The sequence below is a fragment of the Cynocephalus volans genome, chromosome 1 (assembly GCF_027409185.1).
Source record: "Cynocephalus volans isolate mCynVol1 chromosome 1, mCynVol1.pri, whole genome shotgun sequence".
Taxonomy (NCBI): Eukaryota; Metazoa; Chordata; class Mammalia; order Dermoptera; family Cynocephalidae; genus Cynocephalus; species Cynocephalus volans.
In genome coordinates, this window is record NC_084460.1 from 65,767,667 (window position 1) to 65,789,110 (window position 21,444).

The window sequence follows — 21,444 nt, forward strand, 5'->3', positions numbered from 1 at the left end:
ATGTCCCCCAAGCTTTGTCTTTCTCATCTACTAGAAGTATCTTAGTCTATTTCTGTCACTTATAACAAAACACCTGGAACTGGGTGATTTATAAAGAAAACAAAATTTATTGCTTATAGTTTCAGAGACTGGGAAGTCCAAAGTCCAGGGAACAGCTGGTGAAGGCCTTGGTGGTGGCGACAGTGAGCCAAGGGTCTCACATGGCAGAAAGTGGCAGAGCAGAGAGAGAGAGACTCTCATGTGCTCTCCTTTTAAAGCGCTCAGAACCTTGCCCCTGGACCACCATTTTTAATCCATTCACTACAGCACAGTCCTACAATCTAAACACTTTTTCAGGGTCTCACCTTTTAATTACCATAATATGATTTCCCACCCTCTTAACACTGTCACAGTGGGGGTCAAGTTTTGGGGGGACACTAAATCCAAGGCATGAAGGAAGTCCAGTGCACAGATTTGAGGTGTTTCTAGACACTGCATGAGCACTCTTCGCTGCCACCCTGGCACTGCTGTGTAAACCAGACTCGAGCGCAGAACCACTTGTGTGTTTCTCTGTCCAGGGCACCAGCGGCTGTCTGTGACAAGCCTGCTTGTCTGTCACGGCTTGCTGATGGTAGGCACCAGCCTGGGACTCGTTGTGGCCCTACCAGTCCCTCGTCTACAGGGGATTCCCAAAGTGACTGGTGAGTGGACATCTCGTGTGTCTGAGTGGGCTGTGTCCTGTCTTGTAAACTCACTCAGCACATCAGTCTGTGCTGTAATTTAACATCCTAGGATTATTTAACAATTGAAATTATTTGGTTGGGTTTTTTTTTAATTTACTATAAAGACTCAGTAGACAGTGTCTATTAAATTGGAATTATCAATTTATCCTTTTTAAAAAAATAATGTCTTATGTTAGTGGTCGGAGGAGAATCTTATACTGAAAACATGTTTCCATATTCCCTTTATTGCCACCAATTAGTTCCTGTCATTATATACAGTGTAGCTCAGTGAAAATGGGTAGTGTTTACATTTTACATTGTAAAGGAGGAAACCCAGGATTTGAAAAAGCTCACTTGTGCTTTTTTGCAGTGTTGGCAAGAGTTCAAGTTGGTATGGCCTTTCAGAAAGCAATTGGCATTATGCATCTTGAGCTTTAAAATGCTCATGTGTCTGGAATCAGGCTTTCCAGTTCAGGAATCTAATCTGTCGCAGGAAACAGCCTCATCTAGGAAGAAGCATGATGCAAAAAAGATATTTGCCACAGCATTTACTTTTTAATCCACAAAACAGGAGACAACCTGAGTGTTCAAAATTAGAGGTGGGAGAAGCTTAACAAAATGGTTGTATTTCCATTAGTAGAATAGAATGCAGCCAGTAAAAGTGATGTGTGGGGAGAGACAGAAAAATGTTAATAGTATAAGTAAATATAATAGTATAAGTAAATATAAGATCTTAAATTTTGTGTTATTATAATATCCAGGAGACAAAATATTAACAAAGAAAAAGATTTTGTGGGAAACTCACCAAAATGTTAATAAGGATTCTGTTTGTATAGTTTCCTCCTGATGTCAACCCATCTGTGGCTTAGATACATTCATTTTTTGGCATGTCCACCTGTTAGGATTAAGAAATTCCAATTATGTTCATTCATTCCTTAATTTCTATTTTTATTATGATATATTACATTATAAATACAAAAAACTTCAATGACAAATATGTACAGTTTAAATAGTAATGATAAAAGGTCACATGCCTAAAAAAAAAAAAAAAGGTCACATGCCTGCTGCCTACCTTAGGAAATGGAATATTACTTACACTTTAGAGACACCTGCTGCCCCTGCCCAAACTCATTTCTTCTCCCCCCACACCCATAGGTAACTATTATCCTGTTTTACATGAATTATTCCATTGATTTTCTTCTGTAGTTTTATGAATTTGTACCTTAAAGTTTTTTTCATTTTCCCACTTTGCATTTTCTTTCATTGTCTCATAAGCTATGCATTCCTCTGTTACTTTTTCCTGTCAGTGTTGTCTCTGAGGTTCACCCTTGTTGGCACATGCACCTATAGTTCATTACTTTTCCCTGCTGTGTAGTGTGCCTGTGAAAGGATAGAATACTCTCATCCATGTTTTTGATGGATATTTAATTGTTTCCAGTTTTTTGTATTACACGTAATGCCTCTGAACATCTGTGTGGCTGTCCCTGCTTACAGGGGCACAAGCTGCTCCAGGGTGCATGCCTGGGGTGGGATCGCTGCAGTGTAGGGGATGCAGGTTTTCATGTTCACTAGGTGTGTGAGCATTCATGTCCCTCCACAGTCCTACCCTCCTGCTGTTGGCAGACTTCTTCAGTTTGCCACTCTGTTCAGTGAGAAGTGGAGTCTCCCCAAGGTGGGAGATTTTATCATTTAATCTGCTTGGGCCAGAATGGGACGATGGTGACGTCTGAGGCCTGTTTCCACCTGAGAGCATGTGGTGAAAAGGGCATGTGCTCCTGTGTCCTACATCCACGTCGTATCACCTGTGAAGCGTCCAAGAAATGGGGCCAGTCCCACCTGACGCACAGGGAGTCAGTATGCCAGGGAGGGAAGTATGGGGCATAAAAAGACCTACAGGTGTTTCTGTAGGTTGACAATGATTTTAAAATTTGAATCACATCACCTAGAAACTAAAGAGTCCTAATTTTAATTTAAACTATAGAATTAACTTGTTCTAAATCCCAGAACCTTTTTGTAATGAAAAATGACAGGAAGCTACTGGTAGTTTAGGCATTTTGTTCCTAAAACTGACACATTTCAGGCTTTAATGTTTTAAATTAAGACTTAGGAAAATTAGATCTGTTTCCATAGAGCAAATTAGAAGGTATTTCCCATGACTATTTTATTACTTGAAAAATATGATACGAGTATTAGAACTGAGATACTTCTGAAGAAAGCACAGTTTTGTATTTTAGATAATCATTTTTAAAGCTTTCTTCAAATCAACTAAAAACCCACAAGAATATAATGTAGAAGGTATTTTTATTTTAGCCTGTCACTGACTTGGTATTAAAGTCACTTATAGGGTTTTGTTATTTGAATAGGGAGAGATGCATTGGGATAAATCATGTATCTTTTCTTTCCTTCTGTAATACTGTTTATTTTTTAAAACGGTGGTTGAACTATTTTCCCTTTTCAGGAAGAGGGATGGTCTCCTACCATGCACATAATGGTCCTGTCAAATTCATTGTCATGGCCACCGCTTTCCACAAAAAAGACCAGGACAAATCCCGGGACAGTCTGCCTCCCGGCCCCGAGCCCCAGGATGAAGACCCGAAGGATGAGCTCCCACACGAGGGACCCAGCTCTTGCCTGAGCCAGAGCGACCCTGATGCAGCCATTTGGTTGGGAGATTCTGTGGGATCCATGACTCAAAGAAGTGATCAGTCTTCCTCATCAGGGTCCCTGAGCTTATCCCACGGCTCCAGCTCTCTAGAGCACAAATCGGAGGACAGTGTCATCTATGACCTCCTGAAGGATCCCTCCATCTCACTGAGAGGCAAGGCACGGCGGCACAAGAGAGCCAAGGCCAGCTCGGCACTGGTGGTCTGTGGAGGCCAGGGCCACCGGCGGGTGCACAGGAAGGCCAGACAGCCGCACCAGGAGGAGCTGGTGTCCTCCGTCATGGTCTGGCAGATCCCCCTGCTGAATATATAGGGGAGGGCTCGCCTCCTGGGGTGGGATCCGCAGTCAAGGATGACTTCTCAGCTCAATCACACGGCCTCAGCAACTGAGGCTGTGTCTACACTGGTTGGGGAAACATTGAAAACAGTGTTTGGGGAAAAAAATGTGCAATATCATAATGACGGCTTTCCTGCCGATTCGTTCCTTCTCTTCCACACAGCAGAACTGAATACAGAAGATTGATGCAATTTCTGAGTAATTGAATGAGGTTCTTGGAGAATACCACGTTCTTTTTGACTGTTGTAGTCCATATGTAAATTCTGAATGTTAACCTTCATCAGCTTCAGACCTATTCTTGTATCAAATTACTTTGAGAACTTATAGGACTAAGAACTTACGGGAAAGTACAGTGTATTCAATAGTCTAGGAATTTATTAACAATTCTTAAAATAATTTTACTTCATTCAGATTTACTACTTGTATTTATGTTCTATATTTTTAAATTCCGGAATAGAGTTTGTAACAATTTAAAAAGTCAGGTAACAAATAGTGGTCTAGATAGTGTGATTTGCTTTCAGAAGTGAGCTGGGTTTTCCAAAGTGGTATAATGCCTGTACTGTATATTTTAACAAAGTATTTTTATATTGCATTTTGCTATTAAACAATTAACAGTTAATGTTTTTGTCTATATACTATATGTAGTATTTTACAAATGTGTGCTTTGAACCAAAATGCTCAGTACTTCTCAACACATGGACTCAAGCATCAACACCAAATTACTCTTCCCTTCTCGTGTTAAATAGCACTGACATCCACATTAGAGATGGTATTTGTTTTAGTATGGTAGGAAACATGCAGAAAAGTCTCAGTCAGTTCTTCCACGCAGTTTCTTGCACCTGTGGACCTGGAACGCTGTGGTTTTTTTTAATGTATGTTCTTAATGGCTCGTGGTGCTAGTCAGCATGGCATACTGCTGCTGGCCATGGGACCCAGCCAAGAAAGGTGACCTTGACCAACACTGTGTGTCATGGAGATGTCCCTCTGCAGAGAGCACAGGTTTGCGTTCTGCAATCCTAGTGCCAGCTCTGCATGTCAAGGTTCATGGGTATCAGTGAGTTCCGCTGTGCTCAACATGTATTTATTTATCAATATTTTGCTTACTGGATAGATAATGAGAGAAAAAAAAAAAAAAAAAAAACCTAACGCAGGCATTCACCAGAAATAAATTTCTCAGCACTTTACAGGTGACTAAAAATGCTAATTTTATGACTTAGCCAAATATCTTCTAAGTTGCATATATACCCCCATGTGAAAATAATTTCTTCCAAAATGTTTTTAAACTGTTAGCTGCTATCTTATTTCATAAATAAAGTCTTTATTTATAAAGACAGTGTTACAAGCTGCCTTTTTTGGCCTATAAAATACAAAAGGGCAATTACATTCTGGAGGGAAGAGGGTCAGTCTGACCTGTTCTTTCAAATTCGGCATCACCAGTTGCTGGACTGGGGAGACTTCATGTGTAACTCCCAGAGACGTGCACAACATGCCTGGAAGTCAGCGCTCTGAAATGCAGGTAGGCACTGGGAAGCTTTCAGGAGGCTCGTGTCGTCGCCAGCTTTTATGTTGAGTCATATTATGACTTGAAAGAGTTTTATATAAAATGTTTATATTTGATGGGTGTTTTACAAGACCAGGGTCAACCTTCTGTGTGCACAGGTGAAAGAGTTATGGAGTTAACTTACTCGGACCAAAAGGCTAATGTCCAGAAGTATTTCGACACTGGTGATTGTGCAGGACACGGATGGAGCGAGACCCGCGTAACTCACTGGTTACCTCTCACAGCCTCCGTCAGAGGGGAGAGAAGCCAGAGATTGGAGAGAAGCAGACGGGAGGGAGAGCTTGGAAGGAGGAAGAGGTTCGAGAACATTGGGCAACAGTGGACTCCTGCTTTCACAGATTCACACTTCAGTGAGGAAAACAAATGTATCGACAGCTGTTAAACAGCAGTGTGTAAAAGCAAATGCATTGAATAAGCAGCAGACTTACTAACAAAGTGTGTGAGAAGTTAGGCCAAGCTCTGTGCCAGACCCCGGGGGTAGGACAGTGGGTGAAAAGCACCACTTCTGAGTTATGATTGTCTGTTTATTCACCTGTCCCCTCTGCGGGAGCGTGGGCTCTTCCTGGGCAGTGACAAGCTACAGTGACAGCAGGACTCATGGGACCCCAGGACCAGATGGATGTGTCTGCCCTGTTTCCTTGTCCCATCCGCCAGACAGACCCTCAGTGACAAGACCCACTGGCACTGTGGTCGCCTCCTCTCCTGACCGGGGCCCACTCCTCTCGCCCAGGGGCGTGTCCAGGCTTGGACACGGCCACTCACCCTCCAGAGTGTGGGCGAGTGTACACCAGCAGGCCCAAGGAGCTGGGAGTGGCAGGCAGGTGTCCCCTCCCTGCTTGCCTCCTACGTGCGCTGAGATGTGGCTGTCCATCTGGTCTGCCTGGTGTGTACCATGTAACCACAAAGTTCCCCTGTGAGGTTGCAGCCAGCTTGAAAACATGGCCACCTGTATCTGCCTTCCCTCTCTGCTTTGTTTTGTTTTATCCCTCACTCTTGCTGCCCTGGGATTGTACCTGCCGAAAAAGGATGAGCACAGAAGCTTTGCCCCAAACTTTGTTCTTGTAGAGCACCCAGACTCAGACTACAGGTGCCAGGAGTGGCGCTGAGAGCAGCTCTTCGGGATGGGAACCTGGACTTGCATTGGCCACCTGTCATGATGACCCTTTTGCTAGTGGTAGGAGGGGTAGTAGCGCCCTTCTGCAGGCAGCACAACACAGTGCAGTGACTGAAGATTGCCACCCATGCTTCCTAGAATTGCATCTTGCTGGAGGCAGAGCATTGTAGGACCAGTCCATGGCTGTGCACAGTGTAAGGGTGATCATCCTTTTTTTTTTTTTTTTGACCGGTAAGGGGATCGCAACTCTCGGCATGGTGTGGTCTGCACCACGCTCAGCCAGTGAGTGCACCGGCCATCCCTATATAGGATCTGAGCCCACGGCCTCGGCGCTACCAGCGCTGCACTCTCCCAAGTGAGTCCCGAGTGAGCCCCGAGTGAGCCACGGGGCCGGCCCAGGATGATCATCTTAAAGACGGCAATACAAGGTGGCTGCTTATAGCATTAGAAACCTTGGAAAAGGAGAATAGGCTCAGCACAACTGTCAACCTAAGGCCTGTCCAGGAGTCAGAGGGCCCCTGAGGTAGCTTTGGCAGAAATTTATCTGTAGTCATGGGCAGGCCATAGCAAAGTTACTTACAGGAACTGACTATACAAGCTCAGCTGCAGAGGAGACTGAATGCACAGCCTCAACAGATGCCCAGCGTCAAAGTCAGTGCCTCAGAGGGAAAGAGGGGGACCCTGAGACCAGGAATTGGGTCACATGAGTGGATGAGCTATCGACATGTTAAACCCCCAAGTTCCTCTAAATTGTTGGCAGCAACCACACTTTCCCCCTTGCCAGAGGAAAGGAACCCTCCCTCCTTGCCGGAGATTGTGCAGTGAGACCCACAGGCAGAGTCACCTCCCAAAGGGATGCTCCTGCCCCTCACCACACTGTGTCTCTCCTGATGTCAGCGGCATGCTCAGCACAGCCACGGAGGAAGTGCACAGTGGAGATGCCTCATGTGGGAGGGAGAACGTGCATGAGGGAGTGAGGGCATAAGGCCAGGGGAGAGGTGAGGACGGGAGGGGAGAGGACGCACCAACATGGATGGGGGAGGACAGAGAGGGAAGTCAGAGGTGGGGTTCTTGGGGGTGGTGAGGACCAGGAGGGAAGAGGACATACCCATGGGGACGGGGAGGAGTGAGAGGAAAGAGGACTTGCTGACATGGGGCAGGGAGGAGGTCAGGAGGGAGGTGAGAGGAGCAAGGTCAAATGGAAGCCTCTGAAACTTTCCCCTTTTCATTCCTGTAAAACTGCTAACTCAGTCTGACATCCCTGGAGGAATTGCAGAGATGAAAGCTGCTGTGGAAGACTTAAAGGATGGCGGAGTGCTAGTCCCCACCAATCCCTGTAAAGTTCATGGGGTCGGCCGCTGCAGACACCAGGCTGTGTGGAAGGTGGCGGGTACTGCAGGGTAGCCAGGTGGTATCCGCGGTTGCAGCCACCACACACACACAGCGTCTGCACTGTCCTGGCACAGAGCCACGCGGCTGCCAGTTCAGCAGATGTTCGCCTCCCGACACCCTCCATGGGGACAGAAAAGAGTCTGCCTTTGTGTAGCGAGGCCTGCGGCACACTGCTATGTGACCTCAGTACTCTGCTAATGCTGCTGCTCTCTAGAGAAACCCACAGGGCTCCAGGCATCTCCACAGTCTACAGTGTTTCACACTGGGCCACTGTGTCTATGGCCTCCTGCTTCCTGGACCCGTGGGAACCAGATGACCTAGGAGGCCATGCCTATGCCAGAGGATGAACTACACAGAGATCTTGAAGCCTGCCACCTCAGTGGAGTCTTTAGGGGCTCAGCATCCCAGGCACTCCATGATATACTTAATGGGGTAAAGGACAGGCTGTACTGTGTGCCCAAAGTGTCTCTACCAGCATTTCATCCAGGTGAGGCCCGTCCATCAACATATATGCACCCAACATTGCCTCGAACCATAGAGCCCATCTTGTGAAAGAGGAGGCGTGACAACGGGCTCAGTGACCATAGGACCACTGGTCTTGTGAATTCCACCTCCTGAAGCAACTGACCCAAGAGACCAGATATTATGGCAGCTCGGGGACATCATTTTGCAGGGTTGAGACACTTTCCCACCAGATGTACCATATGCATGTGTTCAATGGCTGATACCTGGTCTTGTGAACCCAATCCTAGAATACATATTCTGTGGTCCAAGGAGTGACAGTAGGAGCAGCCCCTCTGCCCGTCACTTCCCGTCTGCCACTTGGAAAATGTGTGTTTCTCATCTCTGTGACCTCAGGGTGTGCTGGAATACAGGTCAAGCTTTTCAAAGGTGGAAGCTCCACCAGGGGACATAGTAAGAGTTCCACGAAACCAGAAATGTGACTCTCACCTGTCCACGTTGGGCGCCTCCTGACAATGGGCCAGCAAACAAAGGAGGGAGTTTACTGACTGGGTAATCAACTCCAATTACCATGAGGAGCTAGAATTCTACCACAGAACAGGGCAGGAACACAGAGGACTCACTGAGGGGCCTCCTAGAGCTCCCATGCCCAGCAATAAACATAAATAATCCACGGCAGCGGCTGTAGCCTCACTAGGGCTCTGCAGCTAAGGGCTTAGACACCTTGAGAATGAAGGTCTCTTCCCCCACACCAGTCAAAGCACTGGCCACAGGAGGACGATGGAGAATAGAAGCTGTGAACAGCAGTTACAGCCCAGAAACAACTGAGCAGCACCTCGGCTGACTCGGCCTTTGTACGTGTTGTCAGGAGAGTGTTGCCAGCCCCCCACTGAGGATCCAACCCAGAACTGTGCAGACCGTCATCCCATGTGGTAAGGTTTAACCAATGCACGACAGGAGGTGGTGAGCTTGCAGGACTGGTTTTGAATCTCCCCTCTCAGGGAAGAGGTGAAGGCATCTTATTAAAAATTAAGGCCCCATATATAGTATGAGAGTTGGCTGTTGCAGGTGAGTGAAAGCCAGTCTGCAAATCTAAGTGATTATAATGGTGTATGGTCATGAATCATGTACCTGCCTGGATTTGCGTGGCCCTCCTGACCCTTGGGCTTTCAGCCATCTGCTCAGTGGAGAGCCCTGGGGGTCTCGGTCTCCCCTGAGGGTGAGAAGCCCCAGAGCCTAGACCCAGCCTGAGAGGCTTGGCTTCAGCAGCTGCCCCGGGGGGCATGGGACCCAATTTAGAAGCTCGGGGGACTTACTGGTCTAGGGAGAAACTGACTAAGAGAGACAAGAGATGGGAAGAGGGAAACAGACAGACTCCTCCCCTCCCTGCCTCCAACAGACTGCTCCGCATGATGGCCTGGCCAGCCTAATCAGAGCTGTCTGTCCCCCGGGAAGGTGCAGTCAGTGGAGTGGCCACCTTCTTTCTGTGGCTTTCTGTCCTTCACTGTCCCCTTCCCTTTTCCCGTCACTCTTGCTGCCCTGGAATTGCACCCCTGATAAATCAAGCAGCGACAAGCTTTTCCCCAGGCCGCTTCCCTAGGGATCTGGGCCAAGTAGGAGATGTACCGACTTAGCCACAGGGAGTCCAGGAAGGCTCCACAGGGGATGGGATGTCTCAACTGACTCTCGAGGTTTAAAGAGACTTAACCACACAGAGCGAGAACAGGCTGTTCCAAGTAGGGGAGCAGCTGGGTATGGACCGCCCTGGAAGAAACAGGCGGCTGAGTATCCAGAGGCAGAGGAGATGTGCAGCCCGGGGGGTTGGGAAGGCGGCGAGAGGGGGTGCAGCTCTGATGGGCTCAGACGGGGCGCCCTGGCCCCCCAGCATTCTTGTGAGATGGGAGGGCAGGCTGGAGGCTGGGAGAGGAGGTGGGGAGTTCTGGAGGCCATGCTGTGCCTCACTATGACGTTCCCCCTGCATGAGCCACCCCGTCCCCCCTCCTAGCTGCCTCCTCCTCCTCCTCCTCCTGATCCGTATTCTGATGAAATCGGTGCAGTGGTGGTCCTGCAGGTGGGCTTCCTCTCTGAATGGGAGAACTGGTTGCCTGTCCAGCCCAGGGACCCCAGCTTTGACTTGACTCCACGTGGACATTTCCTGTGCTGCTCTCCATGTCCGCTCCTCTGGGAATACAGTCTCTCTGCAATTGGATCCTTCAGGGAAGGGTTTTTCCAGGATTACCTTTTTCCTCTGCAGCCGTCAGTTAAGGACTGGAAGAGGCACCTGTTCCAAATGGAGAGAGAGGAAAATGTCCTCATGGGCCAGCATGAGGGTCTGTTGCAGCTCTGCAGACAATATCACACATCTGTGATGTTTTTAAACCTGCAAACATCCAGAGGATAAGGCATGGGTGCCATGAAATTGGAACTGAGGCTTCCTTTTCAAACTCCGAATGATCTCTTCCTGGTTAAGTGAAGACTGGCCTTAGTGACTTGCTTTTAAGGACAACATAATCAGTGCTTTACTACAGCACACCTAAATTAAAACAGAACGAGTTTCCTTGACAATAAATGTGCTTCACTCTGGGATGGTAGTTCTGACAAGTTGTATGGAAATGGGATGTTTGCAAGTGGAATCATATCATTCGACTTTGTAACTCATGTCTTAACATATCTTTTTCTGTAAATGAATGTTTTCATCAATTGGATTTGATGGAGAATATCCTAGATCCTGGGGCAAAAGGGACAATTTATAGCGACAGTTTTCTCATTGATAAAATGGACATGATGCAAACCTAGCAATCTTGCCATTTTCTGGCAGCTTGCAAATCTGAGGAATGTGAAAGTGCTTCATAGAGTTGGATTTTTTTTTCATGATAAAGGGTTTAGAAGTAGCAGCACTGCTATTGGCATAGAACATTTCATCAAAAGTTAAAAGTGCAGTTTTACTGAGAGAAGCGATTTGTGGGGAGATTGTAGCCATCTCACTTATCTTCTTAAAAAAAATTAAGTGAATGTCATTAAGAAAAAGGAGTTAATGATTCTATAGTCTTCTGGACTGCTTCTGGCCACTTAGCTGAATGTTTTCAAGTAACTGCCCTTCATGCCCCATGTGCAGGCTCTGATTTAAGACACAGAACAGTTCTTATTCCCTTCAGAAACCGCTTCTCCTTTCATACTGTCCCCCACTCCTGCACACACCACACCACACACACACACACACACACACACACACACACACACACACACACACACACACACACACACACACACACAGGCACGCACACAAATGCTCTTTCCGTGCTAGCCGCAGCTCTCCTGCAAGGAGCTGTTGGGCAGTGTTTATTCGCGTGGAAAAAGAGAGAGGAGACAGCTGGCAGGGGCTACCCTCTGCTTCAGTCTGGCTCAGTTTGCTCCCTGTGGCTCTTTCCAAGGAGCTGAAGAAAGAATTAACCCTTGAAAAGCAGGTTAGTAAAGGCTTTGTCTTCTGACAGCTTCTGTTGGGATGGATGCACATATGCATTTCTGTAGACAGGGAAGTCTCTTCGTGGGCTGAAAATGCCTTCTTGGTCCTTCCAGGTGATTTATCATGGTCTCTCCCCCTCCCCAATCTCCATGCCTGAATCTGGTGGTGCTTCTGCTTATTTCTGATAAGAATATGCAAAGTCCTGGTTCCTAGTTAGGAAATGGTAGAGCCAGGGCAGGAACTGGAAACGTCAGTTCACTTCGGTTTTCTCACCTGTAAAATGAGGGCATAAGCCCTGCCCTCTTCTCAGAGTGACCGTGCAGCTCCAGGGAGCCAAGGAAAGTGCTTTGGCCATCCCGGGTGCCTGGCTACAGTGGCACCATTCCTTTATGCTCAGTACAGTTCCAAGTTTGACTCTATTGAAGCGATGATGTTATTACATCCCCATTTCACAGATGGAGACACCGAGCCTCTGTGAGATTAGGAATCTTGCCCAAGGAGACTTGGCCAGGGAGCAGAAGCAACTGTTCCCTCCCTTGCTCAGGATCATCTCTGGGCTGGCTCGGTGGATGTGGCCACTGCCCAGCAATGGTTGTTAGGTGCACTGAACCATGCTGAGTATCCAGCAACGGGAGTTGGAGTCGGCCCACTCTCATTACCAGCATTTACTGGAATTAAGATGATAGGGTTGGAATTGCAGAGGAAAGGGGCGTTGAGACTTAGACCCTTTGCTGGAAAGCTCTAGGCGCAGCTAGGATGGTATAACTGCACTGCCTGGAGTCCGGCCAGGGTACAAAGCAAGCAAACAAAAAGGGCTGGAAGCAAAAACCAAACCAAACTGCCCACAGAAATCAGTGGTTTTATGTAATCCTGGAGCTTTTAAATTCAGTGTTTATTGTAAATGGCCAGTGGCAATGAAGCGCAGGCTTACTGGTGGGAAAGTGGTCATTTCATCCCAAATAGCCTTCATTTGAAATCTAGAGGGCTTCTCTAAGTTCTGGTTCAAACAGGCAGCCTGTATAGAATCTAAATGGCTGCGCGGGGTATCACTGACTTTCATAAGGATAAAGAAGAGATATGACTTTTTTGCAGGGCTCTAGAATGATGTTTGGTAATTGAAGGCAAAAGCCAAGAGCATGGTGGTGGTGGCGGTGGCAGGGAGGGCAAGGCCAGATCTGCGCTGCGGTGGAGGAGCCAGTGGTGCTATTAGCTTGTGGCTGCTCGCCTGGGCCCCAGCCTGCCCCGCTTTCACAGGTCTCCTCACACACAAGCTTTAAACAGGGTGCTGGGGAGCCCTAGGGAGGTGATGGTTCAAGAATCTGAGGAGTGACCAAGTAAGAGCTTCCCCCTGCCCTGGCAGGTGGGTTCTCAGAGGGTCTGGTTCTGCAGAGAATGGGGGTACATGGCACACTCTCAAGAAGTGAAGCAGAAAGAAAACAAGGTGTGTGGTGCTCTCATTAGGTAAGTCATGAGGGATTTATTTTTATTTCCTACTGATCATGAAAAAATAATTGCTTTTTTTTTTTTTTTTTTTTGGTGTTAACATATGGGAGTCCTATCTCCAGTTCAGTGGATTTCAACCAGGGGTGACTTGCTCCCCACCAGGAGACATTTGGCACTGTCTAGAGACATTTTTGGTTGTCACTACTTGCAGGGAGAGGGGAAGGGAGGGGCTGCTGGCACCCAGTGTAGGGGTGCTGCAAACATCCTGCGATGCACAGAACAGCCCAAAATCTCAACAGAGCTGAGGTGAAAACCCGGCTCTAGTAAGTAACAAAGACTCACCTCTGTTTTCTTCCACTCTGTTGAAATCAATTGCTTGATTTCTGTTGTGAACATGTGGAATTTCTGCTCTGCTCTCAAATGTCCTTGAATTCTTACTGTCTCTCTCATTTCAGCAGTGCTATTCTAATTTGAATTTTTAAAATCTTGTGTTTAGGTCATGAAATGGAATTTCATACAGACTAGCAAGTGTTAACAGTGCCAACTGGCCCATATTTGAACACCCATTTATTTATCTTGAAGCAAGATGTAATGGTAAATTTATAGCTGAAAGGGGATTTGGATTCATCTCAGTCAAGAGAGAGAAAGAACAATTCATGGTAGTAGGAGCTGTTTTAATACACTTATTCTAAGCAAATTCAACATATGTACATCCAGATTTACATGAATGGTAAATTTGGGCTCGGTTTTTCACATACTCAGTGTTTCACAATAGACTTCACTATTGAATTCCTCGAAAGACAGGACTTTTCTAGGCAAGAATTCTTAACCTTGTTCATCAGGGGCTATGGACTGCCAGAGAGAGCTTGCCAACTGTGTGCCTGTGTGTGCTCCTGCAACAGAAGTTTATTCACAACCACTGTCCAGGTGCACAAAATTGTGTTTGTATTCTGAAGCTTTATTTTATTTAGCTTTTCAGAAAGACAAATGAGAGGTTAAGAACACAGGTATTGGGCTGGCCAGTTGGCTCAGTTGGTTAGAGTGCAGTGTTGTAACACAAGGTCAAGGGTTTGGAACCCTGTGCCAGCCAGATGCCAAAAAAAGAAAAAAATAAAGTACACAGGCCAAGTTAACTGTACGACTTATGGTTACTTGGGCTCATTACTCACTTCCTTGAGCCTTAGTTTTCTCATCTTGTTAATCAGTTAGTAGGAACTACCTCACAAGCTTGTTAGAAGATTTAAAAGAAATAATGTATGGGAAGGCCTGGTATATCGTCTGTATTAAGTAGCAATTGTTATTTATTAACAGCATTTCCCTCTAGACTTCTGTCCCAGTCATGCACTACTACAACTCGTGATTACTCGGATTATTCCACAGTCTCCTCACTTCTTATTTAGATGTTTTCATTCTTTTGCAACTATTTATCACTTGCCCACAGAAGGTCAGGCCCTGTGTCAGATGCTGGAGCTACAGATAGGAGCCAGCCCAGCAGGGCCGCTTACCCTGAGACGCTGCCTCACTGGTGGGGTTCAGTTTCTTCTCTGACATATGCCCCTCTCTGGAACTTCTTGAGGTCGGCTGAATAATGGTCCCCCAAAGATGTCCATGTCCTAATTTCGGGATACTGTGAATATGCATAGGAACTTTGCAGATGTGACTAAATTAAGGATCTTGAGAAGCTTATCTTGGATTATGTGGGCTGGCCCAGTGTGAACACAGGGTCTTCATAAAAGGGAGCAGGAGAATCAGAGACAAAAGGGGAGATGTGAGGACAGAAGAGGGTTAAGAAAGGAAGAGACAGAGAGACAGAGAGAGACAGAGTGATAGAGACAGAGAGACAGAAACAGGGAGAGAGAAAAAGAGGCAGAGAGAGGGAGAGAGATCAAAAGATGCTGCTTTGCTGGCTTTGAAGATGGAGCAGGGGCCACAAGTCAAGGACTGCTGGCAGCATTTAGAAGCTGGAAAAGGCAGGAAACAGATTCTGCTGCAGCATCTGGAAGGGACAAGTCCCGCGGAAACCGTGATTTTAACCCTGTGAGACCTGTGTCGGAATTCTGACCCCAGATGTGTAAGATGATAAATCTGTGTTGTTTTAAGCCTCGAATTTTATGCTATTTTGTTACGGCAGTTCTAGGGAACTCATCCTCTCCTGTAGATTAAAAAGTGATTTATTTTTCCTGTAGGAACAGACTATCCACGGGAGCACTGAATGGAGCTGCTACATCGGGCAGGCCTCTGGAAAATGGGGATGGTGAGATTCCTCCAGGCCACCCCTTCTCTCTCACTGGGCTACCTCCTGCTCTGTAGCTTCCTCAGTGTGGTGCTTTAGTTCAAAATTCCTGAATGCCGCCCAAGCCAACAGGGTTGCTCCCTGCCTCTAGTTTCCCTAGTGCCCAGATAGTGGGATTTGTGTCTTAGTTCTATCTAACATGGCACTGTGGCAAGGGAGGTGACTTCTCTACATTTGGAAATTGCTCCCTGACCTACTATTTTCTATAGTTTCTGCTTTGCATGGTGCCCAGAAGATGGAGGATGACTTTACCATCCTCTAATGAATGCTGAGGGGTGATTTTGGGGGGGATGATCCCAATCTCCAGGATTCCCCTAGCCTGTCCCCTTGACTGGGGTCACCACTGCTGCAGTTAAGGTGAGTTGTCTCCAGGGAGGCCCCTGTAAATACGCAGATCTCTGCAAGTCAGGGCCATCAGACCCCTGGGGCCAGTCCCACCTCTTCAAGATGAACCCTTTTCTAAGATGCTCACCAGCCCCTCATGGGCAGGGAGGGCCCAGTGGCTGCTCTTGCAAGAGAGCAGGGAGCCCTGGCATTGGCAACAGGAGAAAGCTCCAGAAAGGGCAGAGGGATGTGGAAGTGGGAAGGGGTCTTGAAGAAACCCTAGCTGGCCTGGGAAGGGGGTGAGGATCTACTAGAGCAAGGGAGTGCTCCATAAAGGTGCCACAGGGTTTGCTTCCCAGACAGACTTTTCAAAAACAAACCACATTTATGTTTTCTAATTACTTGCTTGCAAGTTTAAAAGGAAATTTTTTAAAAAGGCACAAAAAACAAATAATCAGGCAGAGGTAACTCTGAAAGGACAGTGTGTTGTCTTCATATCATTTTCTAAGGGCATAACACAAATATGCAACTGCAGACATAGAGATAAACAGTTCTATACATGGGCACCGTGCTAGGAGCTGGGCTTACAAAGGCTGAGCTATGACCCTGGCCCACTGGTCCCTTTCCAGACACGGATCAGACAGCTCTGCAATAATGTGTGGTCTCGTGCTGTGTTCTGAACAGAGGTGCCCCTGGGTGGGGTCAGAGAGGCTTCGCAGAGGCACGGCCTCTGTGTAGGTGTTGGGGCAGAGGTAGCAGAAGACTGAAAGGACTGGCGGGGGTGTGCTTCAGGTAGAGGGTGCAACTAAAGTTACGGCTGCTGACGCAGAAATAATTTTGTAAAGTTTACTGGGAGCCAAATGTGAGAATCAACCCAGGAAACACCATCCGACAGAGTCAGAGAAATGCTTCAAAGTCTGTTACAAATAACTTAAAAGGCTTTACAGACAAGAAAGGCTGAAGAAGGCAGAAACAAAGAATAAAAAACAGATCGATCATTTCAAAGTTACTGTCCTCATAAGGTGGGGACAAGACAGAATAATAGGAAAATAACTGATTAGTTAACACAGGTCGCTTCAGGCTATCTCTTGTGTAAGGATTACAGCAGAGGGAAATTCATCATACTGCCTACTGAAGATTTAAAGTGGCCTGTTTGAGAAATTGGCTGTCATCTTTCTCCTGATTTCTTGGAGGGTCAGGCCATAGCCTAAACGATGTGGAACTTAGCAGGGTTGACTCCATTTTGGTTTTTAGTCTGGTTTGGTGAGGCCTGGTGCAGGAACTTAGTCCAAAGCAATGGGCTCCTATAATTTTTATTTAACAATTGAGTGGTGACTGCAGGATCATGCGTGTGTTTAGAAAGATGCGAGGGACAGGGAGAAGTTCCCTGTGAATGGAGCACAGAGGTGAGGCTGGCCATGCTCATAATTAAGCCTCTTTTGTGTATTAAAATCTGAGTACAAGGAGTTTTTCTGATCACAACAGGGTTTTGCTGGACGTGTGATGATTGCAGGTACTTCCGAGAAGACCATGCCCAAGGTGAATGGCATGATCAGCGATGGGGCTGCAGAGAAAGGCAGCAAAGGCTTCTGGTGAAGCTCACACAGGGTGGGAAGACGGGAGGGTTCTGCTGGTGCCTTCCCACCCCTAGTCCTCTCCTTTCGTGGCTTCCAGAGCTCCCAACTGGCTCCTGATTGGGGTGCCAAGGGAATCTCGGGACAGGTGGGGCTGCTCTGTGGTCTGAGGGACCATGAAAGTGAGTTGGAGCTGGAAAATGTTCCGTGGTCAGCCCCCTCCTCCCCCTCCCTTCTCACTTCCTGGACCTCCAGCTGGAGAAAAAAACAACCCCTGGGTATTGGGGGGGGGGCTTGGGGGCGGGGCAGCGAAAGAGGAAGTGGCCATGGCAGGAAGGGCTCACGCTCCCCTTGACCCAGCCCAGTGCAGCTGTGTCCTGGCCTGCAGCTGACCTGCTTCCCAGGATGCTGTGAACAGAAGCTCGGCAAGCCCGAGGAAAATACCAAAGCTAATTGGTGTCCAGCACCTTTGTAAATACAAAGTCAAGAGCATCACCACATCCTGAAAGGTCGGGGTTTCAAATAGAGAAGCCATCCAAGTTTGAGTGCTAGTGTTTTTTAGAAGTGGTTTCTTGGTACCCTGCAAACCATAGCATTTGAACTCCAGACAGCAGCAGGAAAGGGATTAGTTAGTCTGGTCAGGAGACATCAAGGTCTGTTTGGCAAGTGGTTAGATTTCCTTTTATATTTATGGAAATAGTTTAGAGCCCATTTTCTAATATTTAAGTCCCCCAAAACAAGTTTTTTGCAAGTGCATTGCCTAATTCTGTAATAAGACATTGTTTGGAAAGACAGAGTACAGGGGAACATTGGAAAGACAGAGTACAGGATACAGCTGTACCCACTCTGTGCACTGAGGTCTTTGGAAGGGGGTGAAAAACTATTGTCATTTCTCAAGGATGAGCCAACTGCTCTGTTGTGATCAGGCAAGTGTCCTTAGTTGTGCTACTCAAAGTGCCATGTGGGCCATTGAGCCATCAGGACTAAAATTGTCACCAATGCTAACACTGAGAGCAATGTTTAGGAACTTGTATACCAGTTTCATAGAATGATTTTATGTCTGTTCAAACTAATACTAAAGTAATGGCTTCACATTTTTGTCTTTTTTAAATTTTATTTTTATTGTTAATTGAAAATACACCAGCCTATAATGGATTGAAAGTAAAAAAAGTAATACACTGGTATATCACTACAGATAGCTTGAAAAGACACGAAACCTTTGTACTAGTCTCCTGTGGTTGCTGTAACAAAACACCATGAACTGGAGCGGCGGCTGCAAACAACAGAAATTTACTCTCTCACAATTTTGGAGTCCAGAAGTCCATAATCAACATGTCAACAGGGCCAGGCTCCCTCTGAAGGCTCTAAGGGAGGATCCTTCCTTGTCTCTTCCAGCTTCTGGTGGCTGCCAGCAGTCACCGGTGTTTGTGGCTTTGGCTGCAGTGCTTCAATCTCTGCCTCCTCTTCACTGACCTTCTCCCTGTGCATCTCCTTCTGTGCCTGTCTGTATCTGTATCCAAATCTCCTCCTCGTAAGGACACCAGTCATATCGGATTAAGGCCCACCTTAATGACATGATTTTAACTTGATTACCTCTGTAATGACCCTATTTCCAGATACAGTCACATTCTCAGGTATAGGGGGTTAGGAATTCAACTTATCTTTTCTGCAGGACACAGTCCAACCCATAACAATCTTTAAATTGGGGTTCACAAGAATATATTAGCTGATAAAGGGTCTTATTTAAATTATAATTGAGGATTTACTATTTAGACTTATACTAAGTAAAGATGACTTGAAAAATTAAATATTTTGGCAGTCATTATAATATCAGCAGTGAGATCTATAACTTAATGGATGGGTTTTTATTTGGATTTTTGTCTTGTTTAACCTTTAATAGCATCAAAGCCATCACTAAGAATCTTCTTTAGTGATAGCAACGGGATTTAGAACAGATTTATGTGACCACAAGGTGCACCCTGGCTGTTGAGAGGCCCCACTTTCAGGCCTGAGGGTCAACGCCCACCACACCCCAGTCCCTGGGTCTGCACACTGCACTGGGTTGTTCACGGAGCCCACCCCCTACCACTGTCCTCAAACTCAGAATTCCTGCCCTCTCAGGCCATCAAACTATTTCAAGAAGCGCAGCTCACTGAGACATTGAAGCTCTAAAGTTAATTTTTAACTCACAGCACAAAATGTTTTCAGGATTGGAGTGGAACTCAATGCAGTGAAATTAGCTACAAGATGCTAGGATGCCCGTTTTAGTTATTTTGACACACTGATTCCTGGTACATAAAATTTTGGTTTTTTGTGCTCATAAGCCTTCTTGATTTGCTTTCTGTAGTGCAGATTTATTCATCCATTTGTAAAGGTGGTGTTTCATTATGAATATGAACAAGGGCTTTGGGGCTGACAGGATTAGAATTCTTACTCTATCTCATGTAAAATGTGTGATATTGAACAAGTTACATTAAACTCTTTGAATGTTAAGTTTCCTCCACTGTAAAGTGGAAATAGTTCCTACCTCCTGGTATTCTGCGGAACTGTAGATACACTATATATAGATATGCCACATAGATTTATGTGAAATTAAATTTAATTGCAGATAAATTGCTCTAACATTTATACCTTGAAAATATTTAAAAATAACTAGTAGAATTCTATTTCCTTTTTATTTTCTCCCAAAACATTCACTACTATTAACGCTAATAAACTTAATGGCCATTGAGTGAGTATAGTACTCCTTCAGTTGACAAGAACTTACTGCCTCCTGCAAGTTTGTGATCTGCTGCAGCAAAGTATATACCAAACACCTATAGTCCACGGTAGATCTGCTGACTCCAAACACCTTCAGTCCATGGTAGATCTGCTGACATCAAACACCTACAGTCCATCGTAGGACGCGATAGAGAATAAGAAGCAGATGGTCAGCCTAAAAAGGCATCATTCATTCTTTGATTCAACAATTACTGAACAGACTTGATTCCATCACAGTGCCAGGCCGTGGGGGGTATACAGCAAAAAAGTACAGGTTTTCCTGTTCTCATATTCAAATCAGGACAATTAAGGTATTATCTTAAGCCAGGGACTAACTGTATTAGTCTGTTTCTGTTGTTTATAACAGAATACCTGGAATTGGGCAATTTGTAAAAAAACAAAATTTATTGCTTACAGTTCAGGAGGCTGAGAAGTCCAAAGTCCAGGGAACACATCTGGTGAAGTTCTTTGATGGTGGCCTTACAGCAGTGCAGGGGTCTCACATAGCAGAAAATGGCGGAGCAGAGAGAGAGAGAGAAAGAGACTCTTCTTTTAAAGCCTTCAGAACCACACCCCCAACCACCATTAAATCATCAACTTAATCACCTCTTCAAGACCCCACCTTTCAATTACCATAATAGGATTTCCCACCCTCAGCAGTTACAATCCACAGCACTATCTGTTATTTAAATTTTTTGGAATGGCATGATTAGTAGATAGTCAATATATGTGTGCTAATAATAGTCAATAGTCAACAATATTTGGGGGTACTTAGGAACATATTGTTTCCTGAATATAAGGTTCTCAGCACTGGCCTGTAACAAACAGGGGGAAACTAAGATACAAGGAAAAGAACTTCACCATATTTAAGAAGTGGTTTACGGAACTATGCAAATGCAGAGTTCATTAGAGCTGAAGGGAGTTGCCAAGCTGGGGTAAGGTTAACTTGAGGGAGTACTGTGGAGGTGGCTTTACTTTTATACAATATGGACAGACCTCTTAAATAAACCACTAAATATTGTTTCAAAGCCAACACACACAATAATATTCTAATTATTTTTTCCTATGCCAAAAAGCTGGAAATACTTTATAGCACTTGGTTCCACTCCTGATAGTTACTGGAATTTAATTGCTTTTGGGGTGGGATGCATGAATTATTAAGCATTAGAGGTAAAAGCATTTGGGAAACTGTCTTCTGGTATTAGCACACGTAGGAGAACAACATCCAACACTGTCACATGGCAAGGGGACTGAACCAAATCTCCTGAGAGGTGTGACATAGCTCAGAACAAGTCTCTTGTACATCCCAAGTACCGTATATGTAACATGAAAACTATACAGGGGCACACAGAACCAG

General features: G+C 45.9%; 1 protein-coding gene across 4 annotated transcripts in view; it reads left to right on the top strand.

Annotated features, from left to right (window-relative positions):
• The window catches only part of ARHGEF10 (Rho guanine nucleotide exchange factor 10), a 152,778-nt gene extending 147,793 nt beyond the window's left edge, over window positions 1-4,985 (top strand). For all 4 annotated transcript variants that reach the window (XM_063090107.1, XM_063090094.1, XM_063090100.1 and 1 more), the window contains 2 exons: window positions 558-680; window positions 3,160-4,985. In XM_063090107.1, the coding sequence (XP_062946177.1) occupies window positions 558-680; window positions 3,160-3,677 (641 nt within the window). In that variant the 3' untranslated portion in view covers window positions 3,678-4,985. The remainder of the gene's footprint in view (window positions 1-557; window positions 681-3,159) is intronic.
• The last annotated feature ends 16,459 nt before the right edge of the window (window positions 4,986-21,444 follow it).